This window comes from Erythrolamprus reginae, unplaced genomic scaffold (genome assembly GCF_031021105.1).
Source record: "Erythrolamprus reginae isolate rEryReg1 unplaced genomic scaffold, rEryReg1.hap1 H_2, whole genome shotgun sequence".
Lineage (NCBI taxonomy): Eukaryota > Metazoa > Chordata > Lepidosauria > Squamata > Dipsadidae > Erythrolamprus > Erythrolamprus reginae.
The window spans coordinates 701,922-729,473 of record NW_027248473.1 but is presented as its reverse complement, the minus strand read 5'-3'; the positions used below and the strand labels follow the sequence as shown (position 1 = coordinate 729,473).

Here is a 27,552-nt window from a genome sequence, read left to right as displayed (position 1 = left end):
CTAAGGAGTCTAGAGCTTTGGTTTCTACTTCTTCCATGCAGAGACTGGCCATAATGGGGGACACAGGTGAACCCATGGCACAGCCGTGTTTCTATCTGTAGAAATCTTCGTTGTATTTAAAATAGGTAGTGACCAAGCAGAGGTCCAGCATTGCATACAAGTGGCCTGAGATGGGGTTGATTCTTTCATCTAATGCAGTGTTTTTCAACCAGTGTGCCGTGGCACACTAGTGGGCCGTGAGACATGGTCAGGTGTGCCGTGAAGCTCAGAGAGAGAAAGAAAACAAAGAGAGAGAGAAAGAAAGCAAGAGAGAGAGAGAGAGTGAGAGAGCAAGAGAGAGAGAAAGAAAGGAAGAGAAAGAGAGGGGGGAAGGTGGGAGAAAGACATAGAGGGAGGCAGGGAGGAAGAGAGAAAGAGCAAAAAAGAGACGAAGGAAGGAAGAAAGAAAGAAAGAAAGAAAGAGGGATGGAGAGAGAAAAAAGAGGAAGGAAGGGAGAGAAAGAGGGAGGGAGAGAGAAATAGAGCGAAAGGAAGGAAGAGAGAGATAGATAATTTTTTTGTCCAAACTTTTTTTAGCCGCCCCACCCCCTCAATGAGCCCCAGGGTTTTATAAAAGTAAAAAATGTGCTGCGGCTCAAAAAAGGTTGAAAATCACTGATCTAAGGTGCCGTCTCGTAGCAGTTGTTTTTTCACTACCATAACAGCTTTGATGCTGAATGCAGTTGAAGAGAGAAGTCACTTCATAGGAAACTATGGTCTCATTTATGTACAGTTTTAATTTCCAAACCAGTCCTGTGAATTGTTGATGTGATGGATGGTATTGTTAATAAGGTAGTTAGAGGTTTGGCAATCTTGAAGGTGACGCTAAATTGATGCTGCTGACAATTGGTCTTAGTGGAGTCCCCTCTTTGTAGATCTTGGGGACTCCATGTATACATGGGGTGGCTTCCTCAGGGTGATACAGTTAAACCTTAATGACTTGCTAAAAGAATGCAAATGATCAGCTGTCTACAAGGAGTATAAATCCTTCCATTCCCCATCATCCAGTCAGAGCTGAAAAAGCTCCTTGGATGAGAAGCAAAACTTTCAAAGAAAAATTAGAAAGTCCAGTTGCCTCTTGAAAAATCACGTTGGGAGTACAACATTATAAAACTTTCAGCAAATTAGTATCCTTGTGCCTTAATACAGATAACCTTACATATATTCTATGATAAATAACTAGTTATAATTGCGGATTTGGAGTAATGGTAGTGGTATTGAGAAAGGCTGACAAATAGGGAAAATACAATGGATCTATTTTTCCCCCTAGTCAAACCATTCCTGATGTTTTTGTAGCTTCTTAAGACATACCAGTAATCTCCTTCTCCTTTTCCATTTTTTCTAGTCTAGCCTTCTTTTCTCAACAATGAATGTTAACTCAAAAGGTTTTTATGCATTCTCCTTACTTGGTCCATGTATGTTATTCCTGCTTGCCATCTCTATTTCCTATCACCAAGTGGCCAAAAACCCCAAATTACTTTCCATATAGGACACAATGTGATGCCATGTAAAATGTTTGGGATGATTTACCTAATGCAGCAGAGCTGTGCCCATAATTAATTTTTCTGGAGTGAGTTAATTCAAGGTGCAGGCAATCCTTGACTTATGAACCAAAATTGGGACCAAAATTTCCATTGCTAAGCAAGGCAGTTGTTGGGTTATACCTGATGATACGACATCTTTTCACAATTGTTCAGTGAATCACTTCAGGTGTTAACTGAGTCATATGGTTGTTAAGCAAATCCAACTTTCCCCATTACCTGCTTGTTGAAATCTGCCTGAAAAGTCACAAATGGTGATTACATGACCCAGGGAAGCTGAAACCATCATAAATACATGGCAAGTGTGAAATGTTTGATCATGTGACCATGAGGATGTTGCAACAGTCATAAGGGAGGACCAGTCATAAAATCCTTAAGTCATACGTTACTTTTTTCAGTGCAATTGTTAACTTCTAACATTCATTAAATAAATAGTTGTATGTTGAGGACTACCAGTACCGACCATGTAAGAATTTTTGACAGACATGTTGAAGTGTCACATAACATTTTTTTGAGCCAGCAAAAAATTATATTGGCATTAAATTTACTATTGGCAACCTATCTTGTCATGGACATGCTGTTAGCAAATGGCACTGATCTTATTTACAGTTTGCAGGCACGTTCAGAATAAGGATGAATTGATATCCCAAGGTTTGTTTCCCTCTTCTCCTACCTTATGTCACCAGCTAGTAGAAAAAATAGGTACTGATCTCTCTCAATATAGATGATGTAGGTAAAGAAAGAAATAAGTTTTGATAGAAGAGTAACCTGCTTGGGATTCGTGGAAATGAATTCTAAGACAGCATGATTATCAACTAAGAATGTAACCTAAGAATGTTAGCTAAGTCTAGAAATCTAAGTCTTGAAGAGTGTTAAACCTGTATGCAACCATATAAAACTTGTGTGCAAAAGAGCTAGGGGTGACATTATAGCAGTGTTCTAATATTTGAGGGGCTGCCTTAAAAAAGAGGGGGGTCAACCTATCTTCCAAAGCACCAGAATGCAAGATGAGATACAATGGATGGAAACTAATTAAGGAGAGAAACAACCTAGAAATTTCCTGACAGCGAGAACAATAAATCAGTGAGATGGCTTTCCTTCAGAAGCTGTGGATCACTGGAGGCTTTTAAGAAGAGAGTGGACAACCACTTGCCTGAAATGGCATTGGGACTCCTGCTTGAGGAGTGAATTGGACTAAAGACCACCAACTATTCCAACTCTGTTATTCTGTTACCCCAAACAACTGACAGACATTGGATGAATTGCATCATGAAACAGCAAAGAGAAACCTCTCTTCTGCTTTACCATATAGCTCCCCTGAGGCTGATCCAAGTCTTTGAAACTGGGAACAATGTGGTTTGAAAGAATAAGGACACTCACGCTACCTACAGGAGACTGAACTTGGAAGACAGCACCGAAGGACTGGAGAGTAAGAGGCATGCCTGCAACAGGCCAAGTGGCCAAAAGTTCCTAATCCAGCACTAACTGAATGTCCACTGTCAGATTGGGCTCGTGGTAAAAACTATCGCAACCTATTGACTGTTTAAAGAGCAAAGCGTTACTGTATGCTCAGGATGACTTTAAGCTGCCTTGGGTATGACTTGAGATTGAGGTGAAAGTGATGTCAGAAGGATACTGGGGGTGGGGTGGGGGGCGGGAAAAGTTGCTGGGCTGTATTGCTGCTGTGATCAGGTGCAGATGTGGAAGGCCCTTGGTTGAGATACACCTTTTCAAGCATTTTTTACCTTGCAGCCTTCACAGGTAATACAGCGGTAGTGGTATCCTGTGGCTTTGTCTCCACATACAACACACTGCTCATCTTTGTCCAAATAGCTAGGGATGTACCCTGTAGGAGAAAGCAGCCAAGAGGTCAAAGCTGGAAAGATGAAACAGCAGCTGCAAGAAGTTAAGACTATTGAAGTAGACTAGAAAGCATTCTTGCCCATCACTCACACTCCATGGAGAGGCAGGGCAAGACAGCAACACCTACTCCTTTGTGGCTACTTACCAATATCTGTTAGTTAAATACATTTGTCCTTTGAACATGAAGTTTGAATAAAGTGTTCATTACCACTATATTTTTTTTAAAACTGAAATTTAGGCACTGCTTTATAAGACAGTTCAGGTTCTCTGCTGTTTTACAAAATGAGAACAAAATCACTTAAAGCTCAACATAACATCAATTCTCTTGAAAAGGACAAGCAGCTAAATTTGCTACGTTGCAATGGCTTAGAACAAAGGTCTCCAACCTTGGCAACTTTAAGACTGGTGGACTTCAAAGCAAAGCTGGCTGAGGAATTTGGGGAGTTGAAGTCCACAAGTCTTAAAGTAGCCAAAGTTGGAGACCCCTCCCTTAGAAGAGTGTCAGGATACAAAATACCCCTTGCTTTATCGACAACAGGCAGAAGGTGGAGGCTTTTCCATGGCCCATCTTCCCTCTAGAGTAGAGTCTACACGGCTGTTCAGATCCTACTTCCTGGCTGGGTGACAGGAGGCCAGGGCAAAGTTCTGGCTTGCTTGCTCCAAATATTTCTGAAATACTTTCCCACCCCCACCCACCAAAGCTGCCTGAAATAGTGATAAAGAGAAGAGAAAAACATAACCACATGTTTGTCCATAAAAAGGCCCTTTGTTTCTAGTCAAGGAGGAGAAGCAGCAAGCATGATGATCATCCCTACTAATTACTCCATCCCCTTTCTATAACCTTGACATTTCCCATCAATAGGAAATAACAATGTCCTCTCTCATTGCGCTCTCCCAATCAATCCCTACTCACCCACTCCCACTTCTCTACCATTGTGGAAATCATAGCCACAAATAGGGAAATCACTATACAGACTTGCTATAGAAGCCGGCATCTAGTTTTTCATTGCCTGAGAAATAGCCAATAATAAATTACCTTTCATCAACCAAACTGCTTTTTTTTTTTGCATGCTTGTCCTATCATCTCTACATCTTTTTCACTTATATTTATTCTTAGTACCAATAGCACAGAACCTCCTTTGACTTTGGCTGAGAAGGCTTCATTTGGGGTCCCCCCATTCAGCTTTGGGGTCCATCAGTTTGGCTCTAAGGATGTGCAACGATGTGCCGGATGGGCTATCCTCCAGCCAACAAAATATTTTGCGTTGGCAGGCAGTTTTCAGTCCTCCTTCCATCCTTGGGCAATGGCTTGCACCTTATGGTCCTTTCCCCAGTCTTTTTAGCTTCTCTATTCTTTGAATCCGCTCTCATGTCTTTCTCTCATGCCCGCTTCCTGTCTCCCCCTCTGTTTTGCCTGCTATTTCCCTTGAGGCCCCTTCTCTGAAATTAAAGTGGGGAAGGGTTAAAGAATGCACAGATAGCTGCAGAATGTTTTCTTAATACAGCTCCATGGTTTTACTCAGCATATACAAAAGGTTCAAGGACTGCATGCATGTCTTGAAACTTTGTGTGTGGGCGCACAACTCAACTCTGATTATGTGGGTCTTTGTTGAAAAGAAGCTTCATGCTCTTCTCAAACGAGCACACTATTAATATCTATTGCGTGTTTACTGCTGTATGAACGAGCTTCTCTGATTCCTAGAAATGGCCGAGAGCTGATTCTCACATTACATTTTCCTTATTGGACATCCCTTAATATATAAAATGCATACTTCCCAACTCCACCAGCACCTATAGATCACATGTAGATGGCCACAAATATGCCACTTTGTTCACAATGGAATTACTGCCAGTTCAAAATGCCTAATGAACATACTCCTAGATATATGATTGGTAGTTTGCATGTATTTTTCCAATATAGTCACTCATGCCCTCATCACCTTGAGGTTCGACTACTGTAATGCTCTCTACATGGGGCTACCTTTGAAAAGTGTTCGGAAACTTCAGATCGTGCAGAATGCAGCTGCGAGAGCTATCATGGGCTTTCCCAAATATGCCCATGTTACACCAACACTCCGCAGTCTGCATTGGTTGCTGATCAGTTTCCAGTCACAATTCAAAGTGTTGGTTATGACCTATAAAGCCCTTCATGACATCGGGCCAGAATATCTCCGTGACCGCCTTCTGCCGCATGAATCCCAGCGACCGATTAGGTCCCACAGAGTTGGCCTTCTCCGGGTCCCGTCAACTAAACAATGCCGTTTGGTGGGACACAGGGGAAGAGCCTTCTCTGTGATGGCCCCGACCCTCTGGAACCAGCTCCCCCCAGAGATTAGAACTGCCCCCACCCTCCTCGTCTTTCGTAAACTCCTCAAAAACCCACCTTTGCCGTCAGGCATGGTGGAATTGAAACATCTCCCCCGGGCTTATACAGTTTATGTATGGTATGTTTGTGTGTATGTTTGCTTTTAATAATGGGTTTTTTAATGTTTCTCTTAAATTATTAGATTTGTTATATATTGTTTATTATTGCTGTGAGCCACCCCGAGTCTATGGAGAGGGGCGGCATACAAATCTAATAAATAAATAAATAAATATGCATTCCAAATGACAAAAGTGAATCAAATATTAAAAATTCTGTGGCTGGGGAATTCCCAGAGTTGAAGTCCACATATCTTAAATTTGTCAAGTTTGAAAAACACTGACTTATATGGCATATTGACAACTGTTACATGAAGTGATTTTATTAAGTCTATATTGCCAATACTGATCAAGAAGACTTGCTATGGCTTAAGTAATGCTATGGTTTAAGACTTGCTATGGTTTAAGTAATGATCTCAGTGTAGACATGCCTCAAAAAAGCATGGAATCTTTCACAGGCAAACTATGCTTTGCTATTTACCTACAGCCTTAAAAAACAACTAGCAGCCTTAATAGACAATTAATTAATCTTTTCTCAGAGTTTAATCTAATATCATTTTGGTATCAAGACAAATAACTTTCAGGAAAAGAAGAAATTCCATTTTCTGTTCAGGTCAACAGAGGACTTTCTAAATCTCTGGATTGCGTAGGAGAAATAAAACCTTATAGAAGTCTTTCCAGATAGATTGATAATATCTTTTAGTGGCTTTTTTAAAAAAGGGCTAATTAGACAGGAAAACACAATGATCCTGAATTTATAAAGGGTAGCTTGTAAGATGACTATCTACAAAAAAAATCCACCTTGTAGAAGTACAGGTGGTGCTCAACATATAATCATTCAGTTAGTGACCATTCAAAGTCAAAAAGGCACTAAAAAGTGATGTGTGACCAACCCTTACATTTATGACCATTTCAGCAACCCCAGTCACATTATCACAATTTGGGCATTTGACAACAGGTATATATTTAAGAGAATTGCATTGCCTGGAATATATAATTTTATGCATGGTATGTCTGTATATATGTTTGGTTTTATAATAAGGGTTTTTAACTGTTTTAATATTGGATTGTTGCATGCTGTTTTTATTACTGTTGTTAGCCGCCCCGAGTCTACGGAGAGGGGCAGCATACAAATCTAATAAATAAAATAAATAATAGCTATTTGGGACCTTCCAAGCTGGCTTCCAAGAAGCAAAATCAATGGAGAAATCGGATTCTCTTAATAGCCCCAGGTTCAACTGCAGCAATTCACTTAACAATCATGGGGAAAAGGCCATAAAATTGGGCACAATTCATTCAAAAAGTAGTGCTCATAAATCGAGGATTATCTCTATTTGCAGTCCCTGATTGACTGAAAGCTATGTTATCACTAATATAGCTTCTTCGTCCCCATTTCTCCAAAACAGAAAGTTTGGAGCAGATTGTTTCCCAATTTTAAAGAAACTTGTTTTAAAATGAAAAGTGACTTGCAGAGAATATAATTTTAATACTTGAGAATACAAAAGCAGTTAGACAGATTTCTTCAATCATGGATCAAGAATGAGAGCAGAACGCAAGATGAGGAAGATGTGCTGGATATGTTCAGCACCTTGAATTATTTGTAAAAATAATAAAGCTAAGATACGAATAAATAAATAAATGAACAAACCTATATAAGTTCCACAATTATTAAGAGACAAATGATTATAAAGTTGCAGGTGCAAGCTTTTCCCCTGTTATCCATGAGCAGCTTTAGCTGAATATATTTATAAGCTTCCTTATAATCAGAAATTTTGCTTTATCATAGTTTTCCATCAAAGGGAAGTTTGCAAGTACTGTACAAGTAGAAGCATGTTTTGGGTGCCTATCCTTACACCATCAAATATACATATGTACGTTATGAAAAAAGGCAGATGCTGAAACATCCACAAAAGAAAGATCAACCACATCTTCTCTTTATTTTAAGTATTTTTTTAAAGTGTGGTCATGTGTAATTTTGCTTAGCATTTATTAGCTGCATTCAATTGGATATATATAATTTAGCACATTACATCTAAAAACGCTTCACCCCATCATGACTGACTGTTTAGGGCAAGTGGCATAAGTGATGTTACGAATATCATGATATCACCATGCAAATCTATTTAGCCGGAGTGATGGCTCAGCGGTTAAAGATGCATCAGGAGAGCTAATGGCCCAGGTTCAAGATCTAAGCTCCACGCAATAGGGTGAGTTCCCATCACTTGCCCCATCTCCTACCCTAACTAGCTATTTAAAAGCATGCAAATGCAAATAGATAAACAGGTACCACTTGGTACCATCCACGAGCCTTTGCCGTACAACCATGTTGGCCACCTAACCATGGAAAATGTTTTTGGATAATGCTGGCTCCCTTTGCCAAGAAATGGAAATGAGAACTGTGCCCAACAGTTAGACATGACTGACAGGGAAACTTTTATATTTACCTTTCTTCTTCTTCTTTTTTTTTTGGGGGGGGGGGAGAAAAACGGAAATGAAAGGTGGTTTAGTCATTATGCCAAATAATGACTGTCCGCTGGACTTGGACAGTCAATAAATTTAAATAAATAATTTTATGACTGGTTTAAATTTACCTCTTGAACCTTTCCTAACTCAACAAACTTGTAATATATTTAAGAAATAGTTACCAGCAATTTTTAAAAGTTCTTAAATAAATGATTTTTCAGAGGAATTTGGGCCAATTTGGAAGGACTTCGTTTTGTTCCCCAGGTACTTCTTGCTTCTAATAAGATTGATATATAACACCCATACTCAGAGTTTTTTCATCTGTTTGTTTAAAGTAGGACTGCAGTAATTCTAAACTTCACATTATGATTTTTTTGGCTTGACTCAAAACTGACTAAGTTTTAGTCAGCTAAATTACAAAATGCAGATGACTGGAAGCAAAAATGCCTGTAGACAGAAAGCTAACTAGGAATAACAGTTCAAGTTTGCTATATCTTTTATTTAGAAGGAATATTTAAACCTGTGAAAGGATGACACTTTAAACTGCTTTTGAAACACTGCTTAACATTCTGTTGCCTCATTTTATTAGGCTTAATATGTTCTTAGTTCGTGGATTATTATTGTTATTTTTGCATACTATGAGAGATGCACATAAATAACATTGCCTCTGTCATTAAAAAAAGGACAATGAAAGCAAGTAACAATTATGGCTATTATTGAAACATGGAAATAAGAGTAAAACTGAAAACTGAACCATGATTCGACTTTTAAGCAGACTGCCTGTTTGCTTTGTGGAGTATAGTCCTTATATGGTATATTATATATGATTTGAAGATTACTAGCAACTGAACAGTGAAGAAAAAATGTCAAGAGGTTACAACCCTATAGATACATCTCAATAATTTTTATACATTACTGCTTGCATATTTTGCAAACACAGGTAAAAGATATTGTTTTAATTTGGTAAATTAAAGAAGGCTTCCAAGGACAAGATTTTGGTCTTGCATCTCAAACAAATTCAGATTGTTCTGCAATCTAGGTGAGAAAGTCCTTGGGCCAAAAGATGCTGCCTAGGGAGCAGTCAGATAAGAGAAGGGCAAGAGGTTCAGAAGAAATTTCTTGAGCTGTAAAAGAGATGGTAGGAGATTTACACTTTCAGACTTGCAAGATTTTGCTAATGTAACTTTACAACAAAGTAGAATTAGCACATCTAGTCGTGTTTTCTTTCAGGGCTATCTAGTAGGACTGACAACTGAGATCGGCAGCTTAGTTGTTAAATGAAGCATTCACCAAGTGACATTGCAACTGTGTCATGATCTTAATTCATCTTTTTCTTTTCTTTACAGACATCTGGAGGTCATAGATGCGAAGACTGGTCGCAAAATTACTTTTTCATCATCATTGTGACCTCAAATGGTTGCTAAACGAGCTGCTGAATGAGAATTACCTGTAAATCAAAAGGACACGCAGAGTCTCTAAGAGAGCCACAAACTGATGGGTGTAACATCCTCAAGCAAAGCTTCAAGTCATACTGTTGAGGGATTATGAGAGTTGGAGGCCAATGTGTCTGGATCAAGTTAAACGAGAGTACTATACATAAAATACTCATAAAAATAATGGTCTTGCGTGTTATGATTTATTTCCTAATTGCAAACTTTCCAACTTCATAAATTTTCTATGTGCCGTAGAGATATTAAAAATCAGGGTAATCTCTAGCTGCGGTTTTAAAAGCTGATGAACATAAAACGAAAAGAATGAGGAAAGAGCTGGAATAGAGCAATATAGACAGCAGTTCTCTGGCTGAGGAATGAAGTTAGGTTGGTCTTGGTCCTGCTATAGCCTCCTTTTGACCCTCAGTCACCTCACAGATGAAAGAAGCCAGATCTGCTTCCTTTCTGCTGTCCACTGGCAGATACATTATGAACTTAAACCCAATGTACTCTCATTCTCTGTAGAGAAACCTGGGAAATATTTTCTAAACTGAAAACTAACTACAACTTGCCAGGTTCCTGGGAGAAATGAAAGAAAACCAAGAATCTTTTTAGTGCTGATACAAGGGTTCCCTGCCTCTTTTCCTAGCCTTGCGGTATGTTTCTTTTTATATAAAGATCATTCTTCAATTATATGCACTATACTGTCTTTCCATTTGACAACTGCTGAATTAAAGCAATGTCAGGTAAAAGGCAACAAAGCTGTTAAACCCTTATGGAAAGAGTTTTCCTCAATGTGGTTTATCCAAATAGCAAATGTCTATGAATGGGAAATAATTCCATCTACTTTTTAAAATGTTTATGACAAAAGAATGAAAAACGTTGTTTCTAATGTGTATCTCACATTGTACACATCTCTCCAGATCTATAAACGTTCCACTAGAGACTAGGGAATTCTGGGAGTTGAAGTCCATGCAACTTAAAGTTGCCAAGATGGTGATAGTTTATATTCTTTGTTCAGCCTCTATTTAAAAAATAAAAACACATTGACACTGCTGGTGGGTGGATTAATGCAAAAGCTAAATTGAACAGTAAGTGCTGAAATCTGGACCCTATTCCTCTCGCTCACCAGACCAAGAGGATGTCCCTCCTGATAGTAAAATTATTGCCATGCTGCTGCATCACTTAATAAAAACCCCTGAAGAACTGGAAGTAAAGTGTTGAACAGCGTATTTTAATAAGAGGGAGAATTTAAAAAATTGATTGCAGCCAAGTCTTGGGAGATGGAGGCTAAGTGGGGATAGAAAAAAAAATCACACAAGAGGAAAAGTTATGGTCTGGCGTTCTTTCGCATTCACCAGTCCACATGCGATTCCCCTCTTGCCCCATGACCCACTGTGGCCTCACCTTTAGAATCCCGCCCCCAGTTCTTTAGTGGTTTATCTTCCTATTGCAGGCTTTGCCATTTGACATCCGATATCCTGAGCTGCCCCATGACTCCCTTTTCTGGACTAGTGAAAAACAAAAAAAAACCCCTTCTCAATAGGTTCACGGATATTGTTTTATTTCAGTTTGTCAAAGCAGATTTCACCCATCTCCTTTAATTTCTCCAACCCTCTGGAATATCAACCCTCTGTTATATAAGTATAATAATAACTTTGAGAGCAAGTTTGGTCTAGTGATTAAGGCATCAAGTTAGAATCCAGTAACTCTGAGATCTAATCCTGCTTTAGGCATGAAAACTTGCTCGGTAACTTTGGGCCAATCGCTCAACCCATTCACCTCGCAAGGTTGTTTGTGGGAAAAATAAAAAGAAGTAAGGAGTATTAGATACGTTCCCTACCTTGAATTATTTATAAGAATAATAAAGACATAATATAAATAAGTATATAAACAAACAAAAAAATACATTTTTTAAGAAGACTCTGTTGGAACAATTGCTCTGCTACTAAAGTCTAATTAATAATGTGATCTATTTCAAAGGGAATACATGCTTGAGTATAAGATAGGAAGCTAAAGGAGGTCCTGGTCCCGTTAAATCTTTATGGAGATTTGCAAATATCCATTAAAAGACTTACAAATGGTAATGCCAGATCTTCCAAATTTGTAGCTGATAAAGTCAAACGGACCTGCGACTATCAGCTGGATATGGTTTTCCTGCCTGCTTAGGACAGTAGAAAAACAGAACAACCCTGTTGTCGTTATCAGAAAGTACTATCATCTTTGGATGCTATCCTTTTCTACTAAGTCCCGTTCCTACATGAAAGGAAAGAATCCTAAAAAGTGAGTCACTTCCTCAATATCCTCTGGCAGGATTACAAGGAAATGTACTGTCTTCTAGCATCACAGAAGAGATAAGCACATTGATCTGAAAGCTCTGAGCACTGGCAAGCCTGGGAGAGATGCTTACCTGACATATTGCTTTTCACCGAACATTGGCTGCTTTTTCTTTTACGTTTCCCATCCGGCCACCTTCAAAGAGAGAAGGGGGAGAATCAGTCAGAAATTTGGAGTTTTACGCATTCAGTTTATCTTTCTTGCTCACCTGCTGAAGCCTTATTCCCCTGACTCAAAACTTTTCCAAATCACCAGAGCTCACCCTTTTTCTTCATAGTGTAGCGTTTTCATTATCCTGCACCCTTTAAGAAATCAGGAGGTGTGAGCAGTACAAGGGGACTTATCTGAGAAGAGCAGAAGTAGTTGGGGAGATGTTTTAATGCACATGTGCATGGCTAACCCACTTTACAGCCACGATTTCCATGATATCCTTCGCATAAGCAAGAGTTCTGCTACATTGTTCTCACTTCAAGCTAATACAGACTATAATATAATAGACTATATTTAAAAAGGGAAGTTAAATTACCAGCGATCACTTAAAGGAAGTTAACCCAATCCAATCCAGGGTTATACTTCTTGCACTGAGATCTACGACTGCCCAAAAAAATAAGTGAGAGATTGCCATGATAGCACTACACTTGCCCAAAAAGCTCAGGGTGATTATTCCATTCAACCTTGTGACAACATTTTAGCGTAGATTAGGACTTAATGACATAACTTATCCAAAGTTAAGTGGCCTAGTTGAAATCTTCTGCCTTAAGATAATACCTTGCTGGAGCAAGAAAATATGGTAGAAAGAAAGATGCAGAGCTACATAAATCCTTTTGGCAGCTGAAATGTAGGCGTCTATGAAAGGGAGGAGGAAAAATTCATGAAACATTGAAAATGAAATGTTAATACCAAAAAAAAAAAGGAATCCCAATTCAGCTGCACATTTGGAAGCGTACTCAATAGGTTGTGTATGTGTATTTAATTTGCACTATTAAGCTTCCATGGTATGCTTTATTAATTTGAAAAGAAGTTTCAAATTACAATATTTGGGGGAAAGCCTAATTAAAGGTTGTTATACATTACTAGGAATACATAATGGAAACAGATGAGTGGAAGGGGTTCTTGGTATATTCTAAATTTCATATTATCATTCATAATGATAATGTGTATGTGTGTAGTGTAATATAGCGTAATGTAATGAAATGAAATGAAATGTAATGTAATGTAATGTAAGTATATAATTGATTACTGACCCAAGTTCTAATGAATAATCAAGGAACATTTATCAAAACTGTCTCTAACCCAGTAATCTGAAATTAAAGTAACTACTAACAATCCTATGAAGTTTTGAACATTTCAGTAATTTTGAGTACAGTATAGCATACAGTATCTGAGGGGTTTTTTTTCTAGTCCAAGAACTGAGAAATTATTTTTAGAGGGAAAAAAAGCTTTGAAATAAATATTAGAAATTTCTGATAATCCTTCGAAGAATTTCAGGCAACTAGAAAGAACTGAAGAAAAAAATGATCTCACAGATATAACTTGTATGCCCATATGACTGAGATAAAAATTTTATGTAGATGGAACACTCTTGGGAACAATGAATTTGTATTATTAAAACATAAAGTATATTTATTTGCAAAATATGTACTTGTTTTAATAATAAAATACATGCACTCCTTAGAAGTGGGCCTTCTCCGGGTCCCGTCAACTAAACAATGTCAGTTGGCGGGCCCCAGGGGAAGAGCCTTCTCTGTGGCGGCCCTGACTCCCTGGAACCAACTCCCCCCAGAGATTAGAATTGCCCCTACTCTCCCTGCCTTCCGTAAACTCCTTAAAACCCACCTTTGCCGTCAGGCATGGGGGAACTGAAACACCTCCCCCGGGCATGTACAATTTATGCATGGTATGTTTGTGTGTGTGCTTGTTAGTAAATGGGGTTCTTTTTAAACTTTTTAAAATATTTTAAATTTATTTGGATTTGTTACGATTTGTTATATTTTGCTGTGAGCCGCCCCGAGTCCGCAGAAAGGGGCGGCATACAAATCTAAATAATAAATAAATAAAATAAATAATAAATTTATAACCATTCATTTAGCCACCCGTTTGAAGTTACAAGAATATTGAAAAAAGTGACTTATGACCATTTAAAACAATTGCATAGTATCTGTACAGTTACATGATTAAGATTTGGGTAATTGGCATGTATTTAGGAAGGCTGCATTATCCCACCGTTACAGTGATTGCCATTTGCAGTGGTTCCATTTGATTTCAAACAATTAAAAGTCAAATGGGAGAAACTGAATTCCCCTAATGATCACTTGACTGACATAGACAACTGCAATGATTCAATTAACTGTGAGAAAAAAATATTGTAAAACTGGGTGTGACTCACTTAACAACTTTCGGCTGTGGCGAGGGGGGCCTATGCCCAGGTTCACCTGGTGCACCGGTTGCGGCCCTATCTGGACAGGGAGTCTTTGCTCACAATCACTCATGCCCTTATCACCTTGAGGTTCGACTATTGCAATGGTCTCTACATGGGGCTACCTCTGAAGAATGTTCAGAAATCGTGCAGAATGCAGCCGCGCGAGCGGTCATGAGTCTTCCTAGATACACCCATGTTTCTCCAAAATTCTGCAGACTGCACTGGTTGCTGATTGGTTTCTGGACACAATTCAAAGTGTTGGTGATGACCTTCAAGGCCCTACATGGCATTGGACCAGATTACTTACGGGACCGCGTTCTGCCGCATGAATCCCAGCGGCCGGTTAGGTCCCACAGAGTTGGCCTTCTCCAGGTCCCATCAACTAGACAATGTTATCTAGCGGGGCCTAGGGGAAGAGCCTTCTCTGTGGTGGCCCCAGCCCTCTGGAATCAGCTCCCTCCAGAGATTTGCACTGGCCCCACTTTCCTCACTTTCTGCAAGAACCTCAAGACACACTTATGTCGCTAGACATGGGGCAATTAGATCAAGACCCCCTGACTAGTAAATGTGATGTATGGTTGTGACTGAATTGGTTAATTGATTTTAATATACAGTGGTACCTCTACCTAAGAACGCCTCTATTTAAGAACTTTTTTAGATAAGAACCGGGTGTCCAGGATTTTTTTGTCTCTACTTAAGAATCATTTTCTACTTAAGAACCCAAGACCGGAAAAATTTCCCAGGAAATTTGAGAGCGGCACGAAGGCCTGGCCAGTTTTCTGCCATTCCCCCTTAATCACAGCCATCTGGACTGCCAGAGGAGCCTTTCGGTGGCTCTTAAGGAGGCTTTTGCAGTCCAGAGTGAACATAGCATTTTCCTTTGGACAGGGAATAAACCTCTGGCAGTGCCCAGAGAAAAGAAACATTCCCTTCGCTCTGGGCAGCTGAGGAGTCACCACAGCAAAGGAAAGGCGCCAGCTACAAAGCGAGGGAGTGAGAGGAGTGGGGAGCCCTTCAGCATGGGAAGGAAGAGGCAGCAGGTAGCAGCAGCAGCCAGTGTATGGGAGGCAGTGTATGGGAGGCAGTGTATGGGAGGCAGCCTCGCGCCGGGTGTATGGAAGGCGCATGCTCCTCCTCACCACCTCAGAGTCCCTCTTTTTTTTTTAAGCCTTAAAGTTTTGGATTTTTTTGATTCCCCTTACTTCACCTTCTTCCTTCGGCAACGACTCTCCTCCTCCTGTTCCTCCTCCCACCCAAATTCCAAGCTTTTATTTCTTTCCTAATGGGTTTGCACACATTATTTGCTTTTACATTGATTCCTATGGGAAAAATTGCTTCTACTTAAGAACGTTTCTACTTAAGAACCTGGTCACGGAACGAATTAAGTTCTTAAATAGAAGTACCACTGTATTGGGATTTCAGTTTGTAATTTTAATTAATTAGATTTGTTTGTACTCATTGCTTTATATGTGTCTTGTGAGCCGCCCCGAGTCTTCGGAGAAGGGCGGCATACAAATCTAATAAACTAGCAAACAAACAAACAAACAAACAGTTTTACTAAGCAATGACAATACTGGTCCCACCTGGAGTTGTAATTAAGGACTTTCTGTAAATAGGAACACCTACATGATAATAATCCAGTGAAAATCTGACTTTTAATTCTTCAAATTATCAGACCCTGTGCATTAGAATTCTTTATTGGCCAAGTGTGATTAGACACACAAGGAATTTGTCTCTGGTGCATTTTTTCCTAATATAAAGACCAGCAAGTTAATCTAACCGTTACTTAACAACTCTAGTATGATCCATTGGAAATGGTTATTTCCACCATACTGAGTGAAAACTTCCTAAATTCAATTAATAGGACCACAAAACAATTGAATATTGTTAGCATGATTAGAAAAGGGACAGAATCTATAGTTTCCATTGTAAATAGTTTAGTATTTCAAAGAATTAGAATTGTGTAGTAGGTTAAGATGTTAGACTAATCAGACTGAAATCTGCTATTGGTCAAGGAAATTCTCATAAAATTGCATTCAATTGTATAAAACAAACAAACAAAAAAAGAACTTATCCAACTGTGTTCATAAGTATACCAGCTTAGTTCCTAATATTGCTCTCTCCCTATCTCAGTTTCAACAGGATTGAGGACAAGGGAGGAATATGGGATGGACACAGCTTCAGTTGCCCTCTGAATAACCTTTAAAAGGATTTGAGAAATGTGTCCATAACAGTATTTTAGGATTTATCAGCAGCCCTCAACAGCATTGGCCTGGTATCCTTCTTGACCAACAGGAAGGGACTCAGAATTACAACACTCATTGAATGACCATTCAAAGTTATGATGGCACTGAACAAGGACTTTTGTTGGGTTCTCATTTGCAGCTATCACACCATCCCACAATCATACGAGATGCTTGGAAACTGGCTTGCAACTACAAATCCTAGCCTTCCCCAGCTGCATGATCACCATTTTTGACTTTCACTGCTGGCTTCTGATGAGAAAAGTCAATGGGAAAACCAGAAGATTATAAATACCAGCCACCTCCTAAAATTCGTACTGCCCCCACCCTACTGGCCTTCCGGAAAGCTGTAAAAAGCTGGCTTTTCCGGCTGGCCTGGGGCCATAGATCAAATGAGGTACCATCTAAATCTGACCACAAGAGATATGCAGAGTTTTAATATGGGTTTTAAATTATTCTTTAAATTGTTTTTTTTTTAGATGTTGTTCTCTTTGTTGAGTCCCTGGGGAGTTGGGTGACATATAAATTAAAATAATAAATAAATAAATAATAAATAAATAAATGGTAATCTCTTGACTGGTGGATGTTGTGACTGCTCAGAATTTTTGCCTGATAACAGACACTGGGATTGCTGCTACTACTAACCTAAATTGGTGCAATTACGTGATAACATGCCTTATAGCCATGTTGTTTAGCAAATGAGTTTACAGTCCCAATTATTGCTAAGCTACACTTATCTATACTCCTGTTCTTTCTTCAATGGACAGTCCCACTTGAGGTAGGGGATGGCAGAATAACCAAGGGGTTGCTCTCTGTGGAATGCTGCATGGACCAATTCACCTCCTCTGATTTTTTATATATTTATATGAAACCTCTGGGTAGTTTGTTGCCCAAGCAGCAAATGACTTTTAGGTGAAATCTTATATCTGAAGTCTGTGAAGGGTATGGATGAGATGTAATAAGTCGAAAGGGTTTGCATTGTTTTCACTGAGTGACATTTTTGGAATTGTCATTTGACAGGACAGTTACCACTCCTGAAAGAGTAGATCTATGACTCTGGTATCCTTCTGAACCTGCAACTACTGCTTGATGGTCAGATGGAAGCTGGACCAGGGGATCTTTCTGCAGCAGCAGCTGGTATACAAGCTGTGAATTTACCTGAAGTGCAAAAACCTCCTAATGGTTAATTCACGTTGTCATCATCACTTGTCTAGTTTACTACAATGTGCTCAGTATGAGGCTGCCTTTTTGAAGAACACTCAGACTGCTCCAGAATGCAGCAATCCAGGTGCTGGTTGTTACAGGCCAATATGAGGATTTTCTTTTATTTGTTTATTATTAATATTTTACTGTGAGAAACATTAAGCAGAGCAAAATACAAGTAGGGTCATGATTTTTTTACAATTACAAATTCTGCATTACATTAGTATCCATTCTCCCACTCCACCATGGTGATTTTAAAAACAATGGAAAGACTTATTATGATTATCATCATTGTCATTACAACTTATACAAGAAATAGACTCTTTTTCATTCAACAGCCTGGGTTTGTCTCCCCCAACAGAGTGAGTAAGTGTGCAGAAATGCATGTCTCTCCACTAGCTTTTCCTTCCAAAATAAATTCCAAAGACAAAATGTCCTTTTTGGCCTAGATCAAAAACAACAACAAACGATGACCTCAGCTGAAGCTCCACCAATCATCTGCCAGTCCAAGTACTCTCATTTGCATGCTGATACCTTATTGGCCACTGTGGTGCTAAATGGAATGGAAGAGGAGGAGGGAGGAAGACTCCCTGTTGGACTTCTCTGAAACCTGCATATTCATAAAGTACTGAATTGGGAGGGGAAGCCCTACGTTTCTGCAATTTAATGGGCTTCAATTTTAAAAATCCCTACTTTATTTGCAAACTATTTTAAAAAACTTGGCAAAGAGGAATGTTTTTAGTGATTTTTGAAATCACTGAACAAGACTAAGTTCAAGTGGGTCCCAGGCAGGTCCCTAAGGTAAAAGGTCCTATGAAGTCATAGCAGATAAAATCCTATGAACAAGACATAAATGCATCAAATGCAGCTCGAATGCCAGGGAACAAGAGCAGGATTAAGTGTGAGAAAGATACAGCAATAAATAATAGTAATAATAGTAATAGTAATACATAGCTATAAGCTCCCAAAATGGTTGTTAGAGCAAAAATTATTCTGGAAAGGATTTACAAGAAATGAAAAATAGCTCACATTCAGCAGCCACAGTGTCAACTGATCACACAAGAAACACAATTTGTTTTGACTTGAATATCACAATTGTTGCAGGAAGAACCACATGTTTTATACCCTGGAATATGTATCTTTAAATATACATATTATTTGAGATTTCCATACCAGGCAGGAATGGTTTGAAATTGACAGTAACAGCATCTAGGCTCTTATTAAAATACTACCCTTAGGTAGGGCAATTTTACCCTAGATTCAGGCATATGATCTTTTTCTTTTACTGCTAGGATTCCCCATATTTTTAGTCTAACCCCAAGCAAGATAACTATTTGCCTGCGCTCGGATTGTACCACTCAGACAACAGGGAGGAACTTGCATAATTTAATACTTCTCCATACAGAAATACTCCCTTAGCACGACAAGTTATATTTAAGAGAAAATGAGTTCATTTTGCCCTTACCCCCCCCCCCTCCACAAAGAAACACACCTGTTTACATGAGGATATTTATAGTTAAATGGAATGGAAACCCTCGGTGGTGTGAGCTCCCTTCTATAATACTAAGTGATCCAGTCCCAATGCAGGTTTATGCGGCAATAAGAACTTGCACATCTGTCTCATAGGCATTTCAACAGAAATATACTGTATATATATCCAGCCGAGTGAGTGCTTGAATTACACCAGCAGGATATGCAAAAGGAAAAATAGAATTTTATTTTTTTTTTTAAAAAATAAGCTGTTTGTCAGGGAAGCAGCCCCAAAACATCGCAGGCTGGCAGGGTGTACGTGCTCCCTTTGAGCAAACATTACATATCAGCATGTACACAATGCAGCTTCTAAAAAAAGACTATCGTGACTGCAAAGTTGAGGGGGAAGGCAAGACTGGTACGGCCAGACTGATACCCCTCCCCATTTCCAAAGCACCAACAGGATGTCCTCTCATCCACGTAAAGCTTATAGGCACGGCTTGTACCAGGAGTTCCTGGAACCAGTGCCAGACTATGCTCTCTCTCTCTCTCTCTCTGCTGTTCTTCACAGCGGCTTGCATGACGCCGCTTGGCCCTCTGCCAGCAAAGGAGGCCAGGACGGCACCTGAGGACAGTATGTGCCAGCAGCAGAACACGAAAGAAAGGCACGGATGGTCTCCCTTATAGCTTTTGGGATTCCCCAGAGAGGTCAGGGAGGAGAAGAGGAAGAGCAGTGAATGCAATAAACTGTTTTGATTTGGGCACCAGCTTCTAGGGGAAGGAAACAGACAGAATAAGCCCTGCGAACTCCAGGGCTGGGAAGGGAAGACAGACTTGGAAGAGATTCCGATCTGAAATACAGCGATACCTCGTCTTACGAACCCCTCGTCATACAAACTTTTTGAGATACAAACCTGGGATTTAAGATTTTTTTGCCTCTTCTTCCAAACTATTTTCACCTTACAAACCCAAGCCGCCGCCACTGGGATACCCTGCCTCCAGACTTCTGTTGCCAGTGAAGCACCCGTTTTTGCACTGCTGGGATTCCCCTGAGGCTCCCCTCCATGGAAAACACCACCTCTGGGCTTCCGTGTTTTTGCAATGCTGCAGGGAAATCCCAGCAGCGCAAAAACGGGCGCTTCGCTGGCAATGGAAGTCCAGAGGTAGGGTTTCAAGGACTTCCATGTTTCTGCGATGCTGCAATTTCACTGAGGCTCCCCTCGTTGGGAAACCCCCATCTCCGGACTTCCGTTGCCAGCGAAGCACCCGTTTTGGCGCTGCTGGGATTCCCCTGCAGCATCGCAAAAACACTGAAGTCCGGAGGTGGAGTTTCTCATGGAGGGGAGCCTCAGGGGAATCCCAGCAGCGCAAAAACGGGCACTTCGGCTAGCAAAAGGGGTGAGTTTTGGGCTTGCATGCATTAATCGCTTTTCCATTGATTCTTATGGGAAACATTGTTTTGTCTTATAAACTTTTCACCTTACAAACCTCGTCCTGGAACCAATTAAGTTTGTAAGACAAGGTATCACTGTATTTGCATGCTAGAACTGAGACAGAGAGCTTTGGCTGTCCAATTCAAATCTTCCCTGAGTGTAACATTGCATAAATCTTAGATTTAGAGTTGTTGTTTAAGGATACTACGGGATAGATGAGGCAACCCAGTAAGCCATGCTGCATATTTTGAAGAGAAAAAATAAGGTGTTTTTAAAAAAAAAAAAAAAAATACAGCAGATAAATATATATGCAGCAACTATCTCCACCACCACCACCACCACATATATGCCCATCTTTACAACCAGTGTCACAACTAGATGCTTCTATCAAACAAGACCAAAACTTGTTCCCTTATTGAACGATGAGCTATTATGGAAAAGTGGATATTCAATCCATATACAGTTTGCTACAGAAGTGAGTACGCCCCTCACGTTTTGTAAATATTTAAATATATCTTTTCATGTGACAACACTGAAGAAATGATACTTGGCTACAATGTAAAGTAGTGAGTATACAGGTTGTATAACAGTGTAAATAGGCTGTCTCCTCAAAATAACGCAACTCACAGCCATCAATGTCTAAACGGTTGGAAACAAAAGTGAGTTCGCCCCAAGTGGTAATGTCCAAATGGGGCCCCAGTAGCTATTTTTCCTTCTTGGAGTCATGTGACTCATTAGTTGTACAAAGTCTCAGGTGTGAAGGTGGAGCTGGAAGTTCAATATGGCACCTTATGGTAATGAACTCTCTGAAAAATGAATTGTTGCTCTACATAAAGATGGCTTAGGCCAGTGAGGGCGAACCTTTTCCCCCCGGATGCTGAAAGAGCATGGGCATGCGCTATAATGCATGCATACGGGCCCACACCCATAATTCAGTGCCTGGGTAGGGTGAAAACAGCTCCTCTTGCCCCCACAGACCCTCTAGAGGGCGGAAACGACCTGTTTACCAACTTCTGGTGGGTCCAATAGGCTCGTATTTCACCCTCCCCAGGCTCCAAAGGTTTCCCTGGAGCTGGGGGAGGGTAAAAAGGCCCTACCCCTACCCCCAGAGGCTCTCTGGAAGCCAAAAATGTCCTGCCAGGGCCTCTGTGAGCCAAAAACCAGCTGGCTGGCACACACATGCCCACTGGAACTGAGCTAGGAACTGAGCGCGTGCCAGCAGATATGGCTCCATGTGCCACCTGTGGCACCCATACCATAGGTTCACCACCACTGACCTAGGCTACAAGAAGATTGTCAAGACCCTGAAACTGAGCTGCAGCACAGTAGATAAGATCATACAGAAGTTTAATAGGACAGGTTCCACTCAGAACAGGTCTTACCATGGTCAACCAAAGAATTTGAGTGCCCGTGCTTAGCAGCTGGCTTTGGTACATAGATGTAGAAGTGCTGCCAGCATTGCTACAGAAGTTGAAGGGGTGAGGAGGTCAGCCTGTTAGTGCTCAGACCATACACCGCATACTGCATCAAATTGGTTTGCAGGGCTGTCGTGCCAGAAGGAAGCCTCTTTTAAAAGTAATGGACAAGAAAGCCTGCAAATGGTTTGCTGCCGACAAGCAGACTAAGGACATGGATTTCTGGAACTAGGTCCTGTGGTCCAATGAGACCAAGATAAACTTATTTGGTTCAGATGGTGTCAAGCATGTGTGGCGGCAACCAGGTGAGGAGTACAAAGACAAGTGTGTCTTGCCTACAGTCAAGCATGGTGTTAGGAATGTCATGGTCTGGGGCTACATGAGTGCTGCCGGCACTGGAGAGCTACAGTTCATTAAAGGAACCATGAATGCCAATATGTACTGTGACATACTGAAGCAGTCTTCTTCGCAGACTGCCCCGCAGGGCGGTATTCCAACATGATAATGACCCCAAATACACATCCAAAATGACCACTTCCTTGTTAAAGAAGAGGGTAAAGGTAAAGGACTGGCCAAACATGTCTCTAAATCACTGGTTCTCAATCTGGGGATTGGGACCCCTTTGGGGGTTGAACGACCATTTCACAGGGGTCAGCTAAGACCACGGGAAAAGACAAATTTCCCATGGTGTTAGGAACTAAAGCTTCTATTAGGGCACCTTGGAACATATTTTTACAATCCGATCAATCAGATGTTTACAGTGGGGGTGTCCCTCTGATCATCCTGCCAATCAGCTAAAAGCTCTGTTGGGAGAATTGGCGCTAGACTTATGGTTGGGTGTCACCCAGGAGTTGGCTACTAGCCGGAACGGAGGAACGCCCGTTCCGTTGATGGCAGGGAGCGCTTAGGCTCGCTCCATTGCCATCCAGCATGCACACGGCATGCATGCGCACCTGCGCAATTCTGGTAAAAATTACTGGGTTTTTTGCTTCCGCGCATGCGGAAAGAGATTTTGGCTTCTGCACATGCGCAGCAGCCAAATCTCGCTGCTGTGCCTAGAGCAGCAGCTGGGGCTGGCAGCGGTGGGGGAGGGAGGGCGAGTGGCACGGCAGGGGCAGCCAGGGCAAAAAAGTGGCGGTGGCTGTAGAGAGCCACTGCCACGAGAGGGGTGGCAGGCATGCAGAATGAAAGGCGGTGGTGGCTGCAGAGAGCCACTGCCATGAGAAATGTGTTGGGCGGGCGAAAGGCAGCTGCAGCTGCAGAGCCGCTGTCATGAAAGGTGTGGCGGGTGGGCAGGGCAAAAGGCGGCTATGGCTGCAGGGAGCCGCTGCTGCGAGAGGTGTAGCGGGTGGGCGGAAGGCGGCTGCAGAGAGCCACTGCCGCGAGACGTGTGGTGGATCGGCAGGGTGAAAGGCGGCTGCAGCTGCAGGGAGCTGCTGCTGCGAGAGGCATGGCAATCAGTCAAAAGGCATTGGCAGCTGCAGGGAGCCACTGCCGTGAGAGGCGTGGCAGGCAGGGTGAAAGGTGGCTGTTGCTGCAGGGAGCCACTGCTGCAGGGAGCTGCTGCTGCGAGAGGCATGGCAGTCAGTCAAAAGGCATTGGCAGCTGCAGGGAGCCGCTGCCGCGAGAGGCGTGGCGGGTAGGGCGAAAGATGGCTGTTGCTGCAGGGGGCTGTTGCTGCAGGGGCCGTGGCAACAAACAAAAAGCGGTGGCAGCTGGAGAAAGCCACTGCCATGAGAGGCGTGGTGGGCAGCAGGGTGGAAGACGGCATGGAGCCGCCGTGACAGGTGTGGGGGGGCCAACAGCAGCAGGCAGCAGCGAGCGGCCACTTACACTTTTTTAGCCTGTTTCTGGGTTTTTCGATTCTGCGCATGCAGAAAACCTCATCCTCATCCTGAAACCTCATCCTCTTGTGAGATTCGTCTTCTGCACATGCGCAGAAGCCGAACCCCGTGCGGGGCACCCCCTTGCAGGGCACAGGGGCACGCTGGTAGGGCTGGGAATGGTAGCCCGTCCCTGGGGTCGCCACAACATGAGGAACTGTATTAAAGGGTTGTGGCATTAGAAAGGAACTACTGCTCTAAACCCTATTGAGTAACTGTGAGGCATCCTGAAATGGAAGGCGGAGGTGCGCAAGGCCTCTAACATCCACCAATTCTGTGAGGTCAGCTCGGAATGGAAGAGGACTCCAGCGGCAGTCTGTGGAGCTCTGGTGAACTTTATGCCCAGGAAGATTAAGGCAGTGATGGAAAAAAATGGTGGCCACACAAAATATTGATACTTTGCGCCCCATTTGGACATTATCACTTAAGGGTGTATTCACTTTTGTTTCCAGACGTTTAGACATTAATGGCCGTGTGTTGTGTTATTTTGAGGGGACGGCACATTTACATTATTAAACAAGCTGTATACTCACTACTTTACATTGTAGCCAAGCGTCATTTCTTCAGTGTTGTCACATGAAAATTTTTTAATAAAACATTTTAATAAAATGTAACACCCCCCCACCCGCTCTCTTGATGAAACAAGAATACACAACTCAAGAATAATGGATCTCTCAAATGGGCCAAATGAGAGAAGAATAGAGCATTTTACCTCAGACTTGTAAGCAAATCCAAATCCTTAGTGTTTGTGTTATTAATTAATTGATCAATGAACTAGGTGTTCAAAACCTAAATAATTCCAGGCATATGCCAACATATCAAATATATCACCAATCAGAAGAGCAAAATCCCAAAACCAAACCCATAATCATTCTGATTTTTAAAAAAACATTAAAAAGTAGTATCTTCACAATCATCCTATTCTTCAGACCTGGAAAACCAACCAAGTCTTCAATAATTTCCCGAAGCACATATGGATGTGATCCACATGAATTTTGAGGACAGAGTGCAAAATGTCCAACAGAGAAGGTGCACTTCTTGGGTTGTGTAACATGATATTGTTTAATTGACAGGACTCATAGGTTTACACACCCTGTTAGATGGAATTGGACATGCAAGGACAACTGGACACAAGTTGTATATAAAATCATTAGGCCCTATGACATGAAATGGCTTTTAAGGTGATAACTACTGTGTTTCCCCGAAAATAAGACACTGTCTTATATTAATTTTTGCTCCAAAAGTTGTGCTACGTCTTATTTTCGGGGGGTGCCTTATATTTCTCAAATAAGACAAATTCACAGGCAGAAAAGCTGACACCCCCAAAGAAAGTGTACCGTACAGTACACTGATTACAGTATGGTACCTGTCAGTATGGCACCCACACACACAAACGACGGCACTTACATGGTACAACAGTATACTCCCGCTATTGCAGCTTTCGGCCACCAGAGGAACTAAAGTCTACGCACTGTAATGGAGACTGTAATGGCAGTGAGACAGCAGCAGACTATTACAAAGCGATGGAAGGGGCCAGCAGGGGACGCCACATTATTACAGTACCGCTATGAACAGCTTTGAATGGTACCGTATGTTTTTCCACCGTACCGTATGTAAACTTGACTACACCTTATTTTTGGGGGGTGCCTTATATTAGCAAATTCTGCAAAACCTCTGACATGCCTTACTTTCGGGGTACGTCTCATTTTCGGGGAAACAGGGTAGCACCTTGAGTTGAAAATGGAAGACAACTGCCAACCAGTGCAGTTCACAAAGCAGAAGGATCACATGGACATAACATGATACCTCCAAATCACATTCTAGACCAGTTGTAGTTTTGGAATGGTTCTTAAGTGTAGCCCAATAAATAGCATGATACAATAATCCAATTGTGAAGTGGCTAGGATGTAAATGAGTGTCTCAAGATCCTACAGGGCCAGTAAAAGCTACAAAGGTATCCATGCAAAGGCCCCTTTGTCACAGTTTTGGGCCAGGACAATCCAAGAAAAAAGCCAAATTGTGCATCAATTTTCTCCCAAGAGCTTCAACCCTATCGAGAATCAGCAATGGAATTCATGTAGATGCAAAGACATAAATCCTTTGTCGTGTAAGAATTGAATCTGAATCCTGTACATGTCATCCTTTTCAGATATTTAAGGTTCCTTACACTGGCTTAGGACTTTGATGCATTGCTTGGCTGGCAAGGTGTCAAGATAGTTGGGTATCATTCACATATTAATGATATGTGATCCCAAACTGGTAGATGACTTCACTTAGCAGGTTTATGTAGATTCTACGCAGAAGCAGAGAAAAGTGTCAAATTCTGCACCGCCTCACAACTGAGGTGCCACAGGTGTGATCTTTCCCCACCTACCAAAGCCAATTGAAACCAGTCATAGAGAAAGGAGGAAAAATGTGTTGCAAAATTGTGCCTTTCATCCTAAGACCAAACCCTAAGACCAGTTCAAAAGGATTGAACAATTTACAATATTGGAAGCTACTTAGAGATTAAGAAGCATGAAAATAGATACAGTAAAACCACCCTCACTTTGACCCAAGGCATCAAGAAGAGAGACCAATGCTACACTAAATAATCCTTTTGAGCTAGAGACCAATACTATCTCTGCCTTGTTTCCAAGATGGAAGGTCAGAGACTGGAAAATAAGATTCAAGTTTGTTTTCCTAAGGACAGAACGCATCCATCTGCTTCAACGTTGAAGGAAAAGAAACTAACATCACCACGTAAATTCAACCACAAGTCATCTTTTGGGTAGCTTTAGCCATCCAGGAGAACGAAAAGGCTAAAGAACCCTTCCCCGTTTCTTAGGGTTCGTACCGTGTTTCCCAGAAAATAAGACACTGTCTTATATTAACCTTTGCTCCAAAAGTTGTGCTACGTCTTATTTTCGGGGGGGTGCCTTATATTTCTCAAATAAGACAAATTCACAGGCAGAAAAGCTGACACCCCCAAAGAAAGTGTACCGTACGGTACACTGATTACAGTACGGTACCTGTCAGTATGGCACCCACACACACAAACGACGGCACTTATATGGTACAACAGTATACTCCCGCTATTGCAGCTTCCGGCCACCAGAGGAACTACAGTTTACGCACTGTAGTGGAGACTGTAATGGCGGTGAGACAGCAGTAGACTGTGTCTGCTGTACTGGACAGTACAAAGCGATGCAAGGGGCCAGCAGGGGACGCCACATTATTACGGAACCGCTATGAACAGCTTTGAATGGTACCGTATGTTTTTCCACCGTGCTGTATGTAAACTTGACTACGCCTTATTTTCGGGGGTGCCTTATACAGTGATCCCTCGATGTTCGCGATCTCGATCTTCGCGAAACGCTATATCGCGATTTTTCACTCTCTTCCTTCCTCTT

The 27,552-nt window shown here is 41.4% G+C and overlaps 1 protein-coding gene across 2 annotated transcripts in view; it reads right to left on the bottom strand.

The window, feature by feature from the left end:
* Nucleotides 1–27,552, bottom strand: part of LOC139155460 (thyroid hormone receptor alpha-like) — a 197,240-nt gene that overhangs the window by 18,759 nt on the left and 150,929 nt on the right. For both annotated transcript variants that reach the window (XM_070730598.1, XM_070730597.1), the window contains 2 exons: nucleotides 12,168–12,229; nucleotides 3,326–3,426 (listed from right to left, as the gene is read on the bottom strand). In XM_070730598.1, the coding sequence (XP_070586699.1) occupies nucleotides 3,326–3,426; nucleotides 12,168–12,229 (163 nt within the window). The remainder of the gene's footprint in view (nucleotides 1–3,325; nucleotides 3,427–12,167; nucleotides 12,230–27,552) is intronic.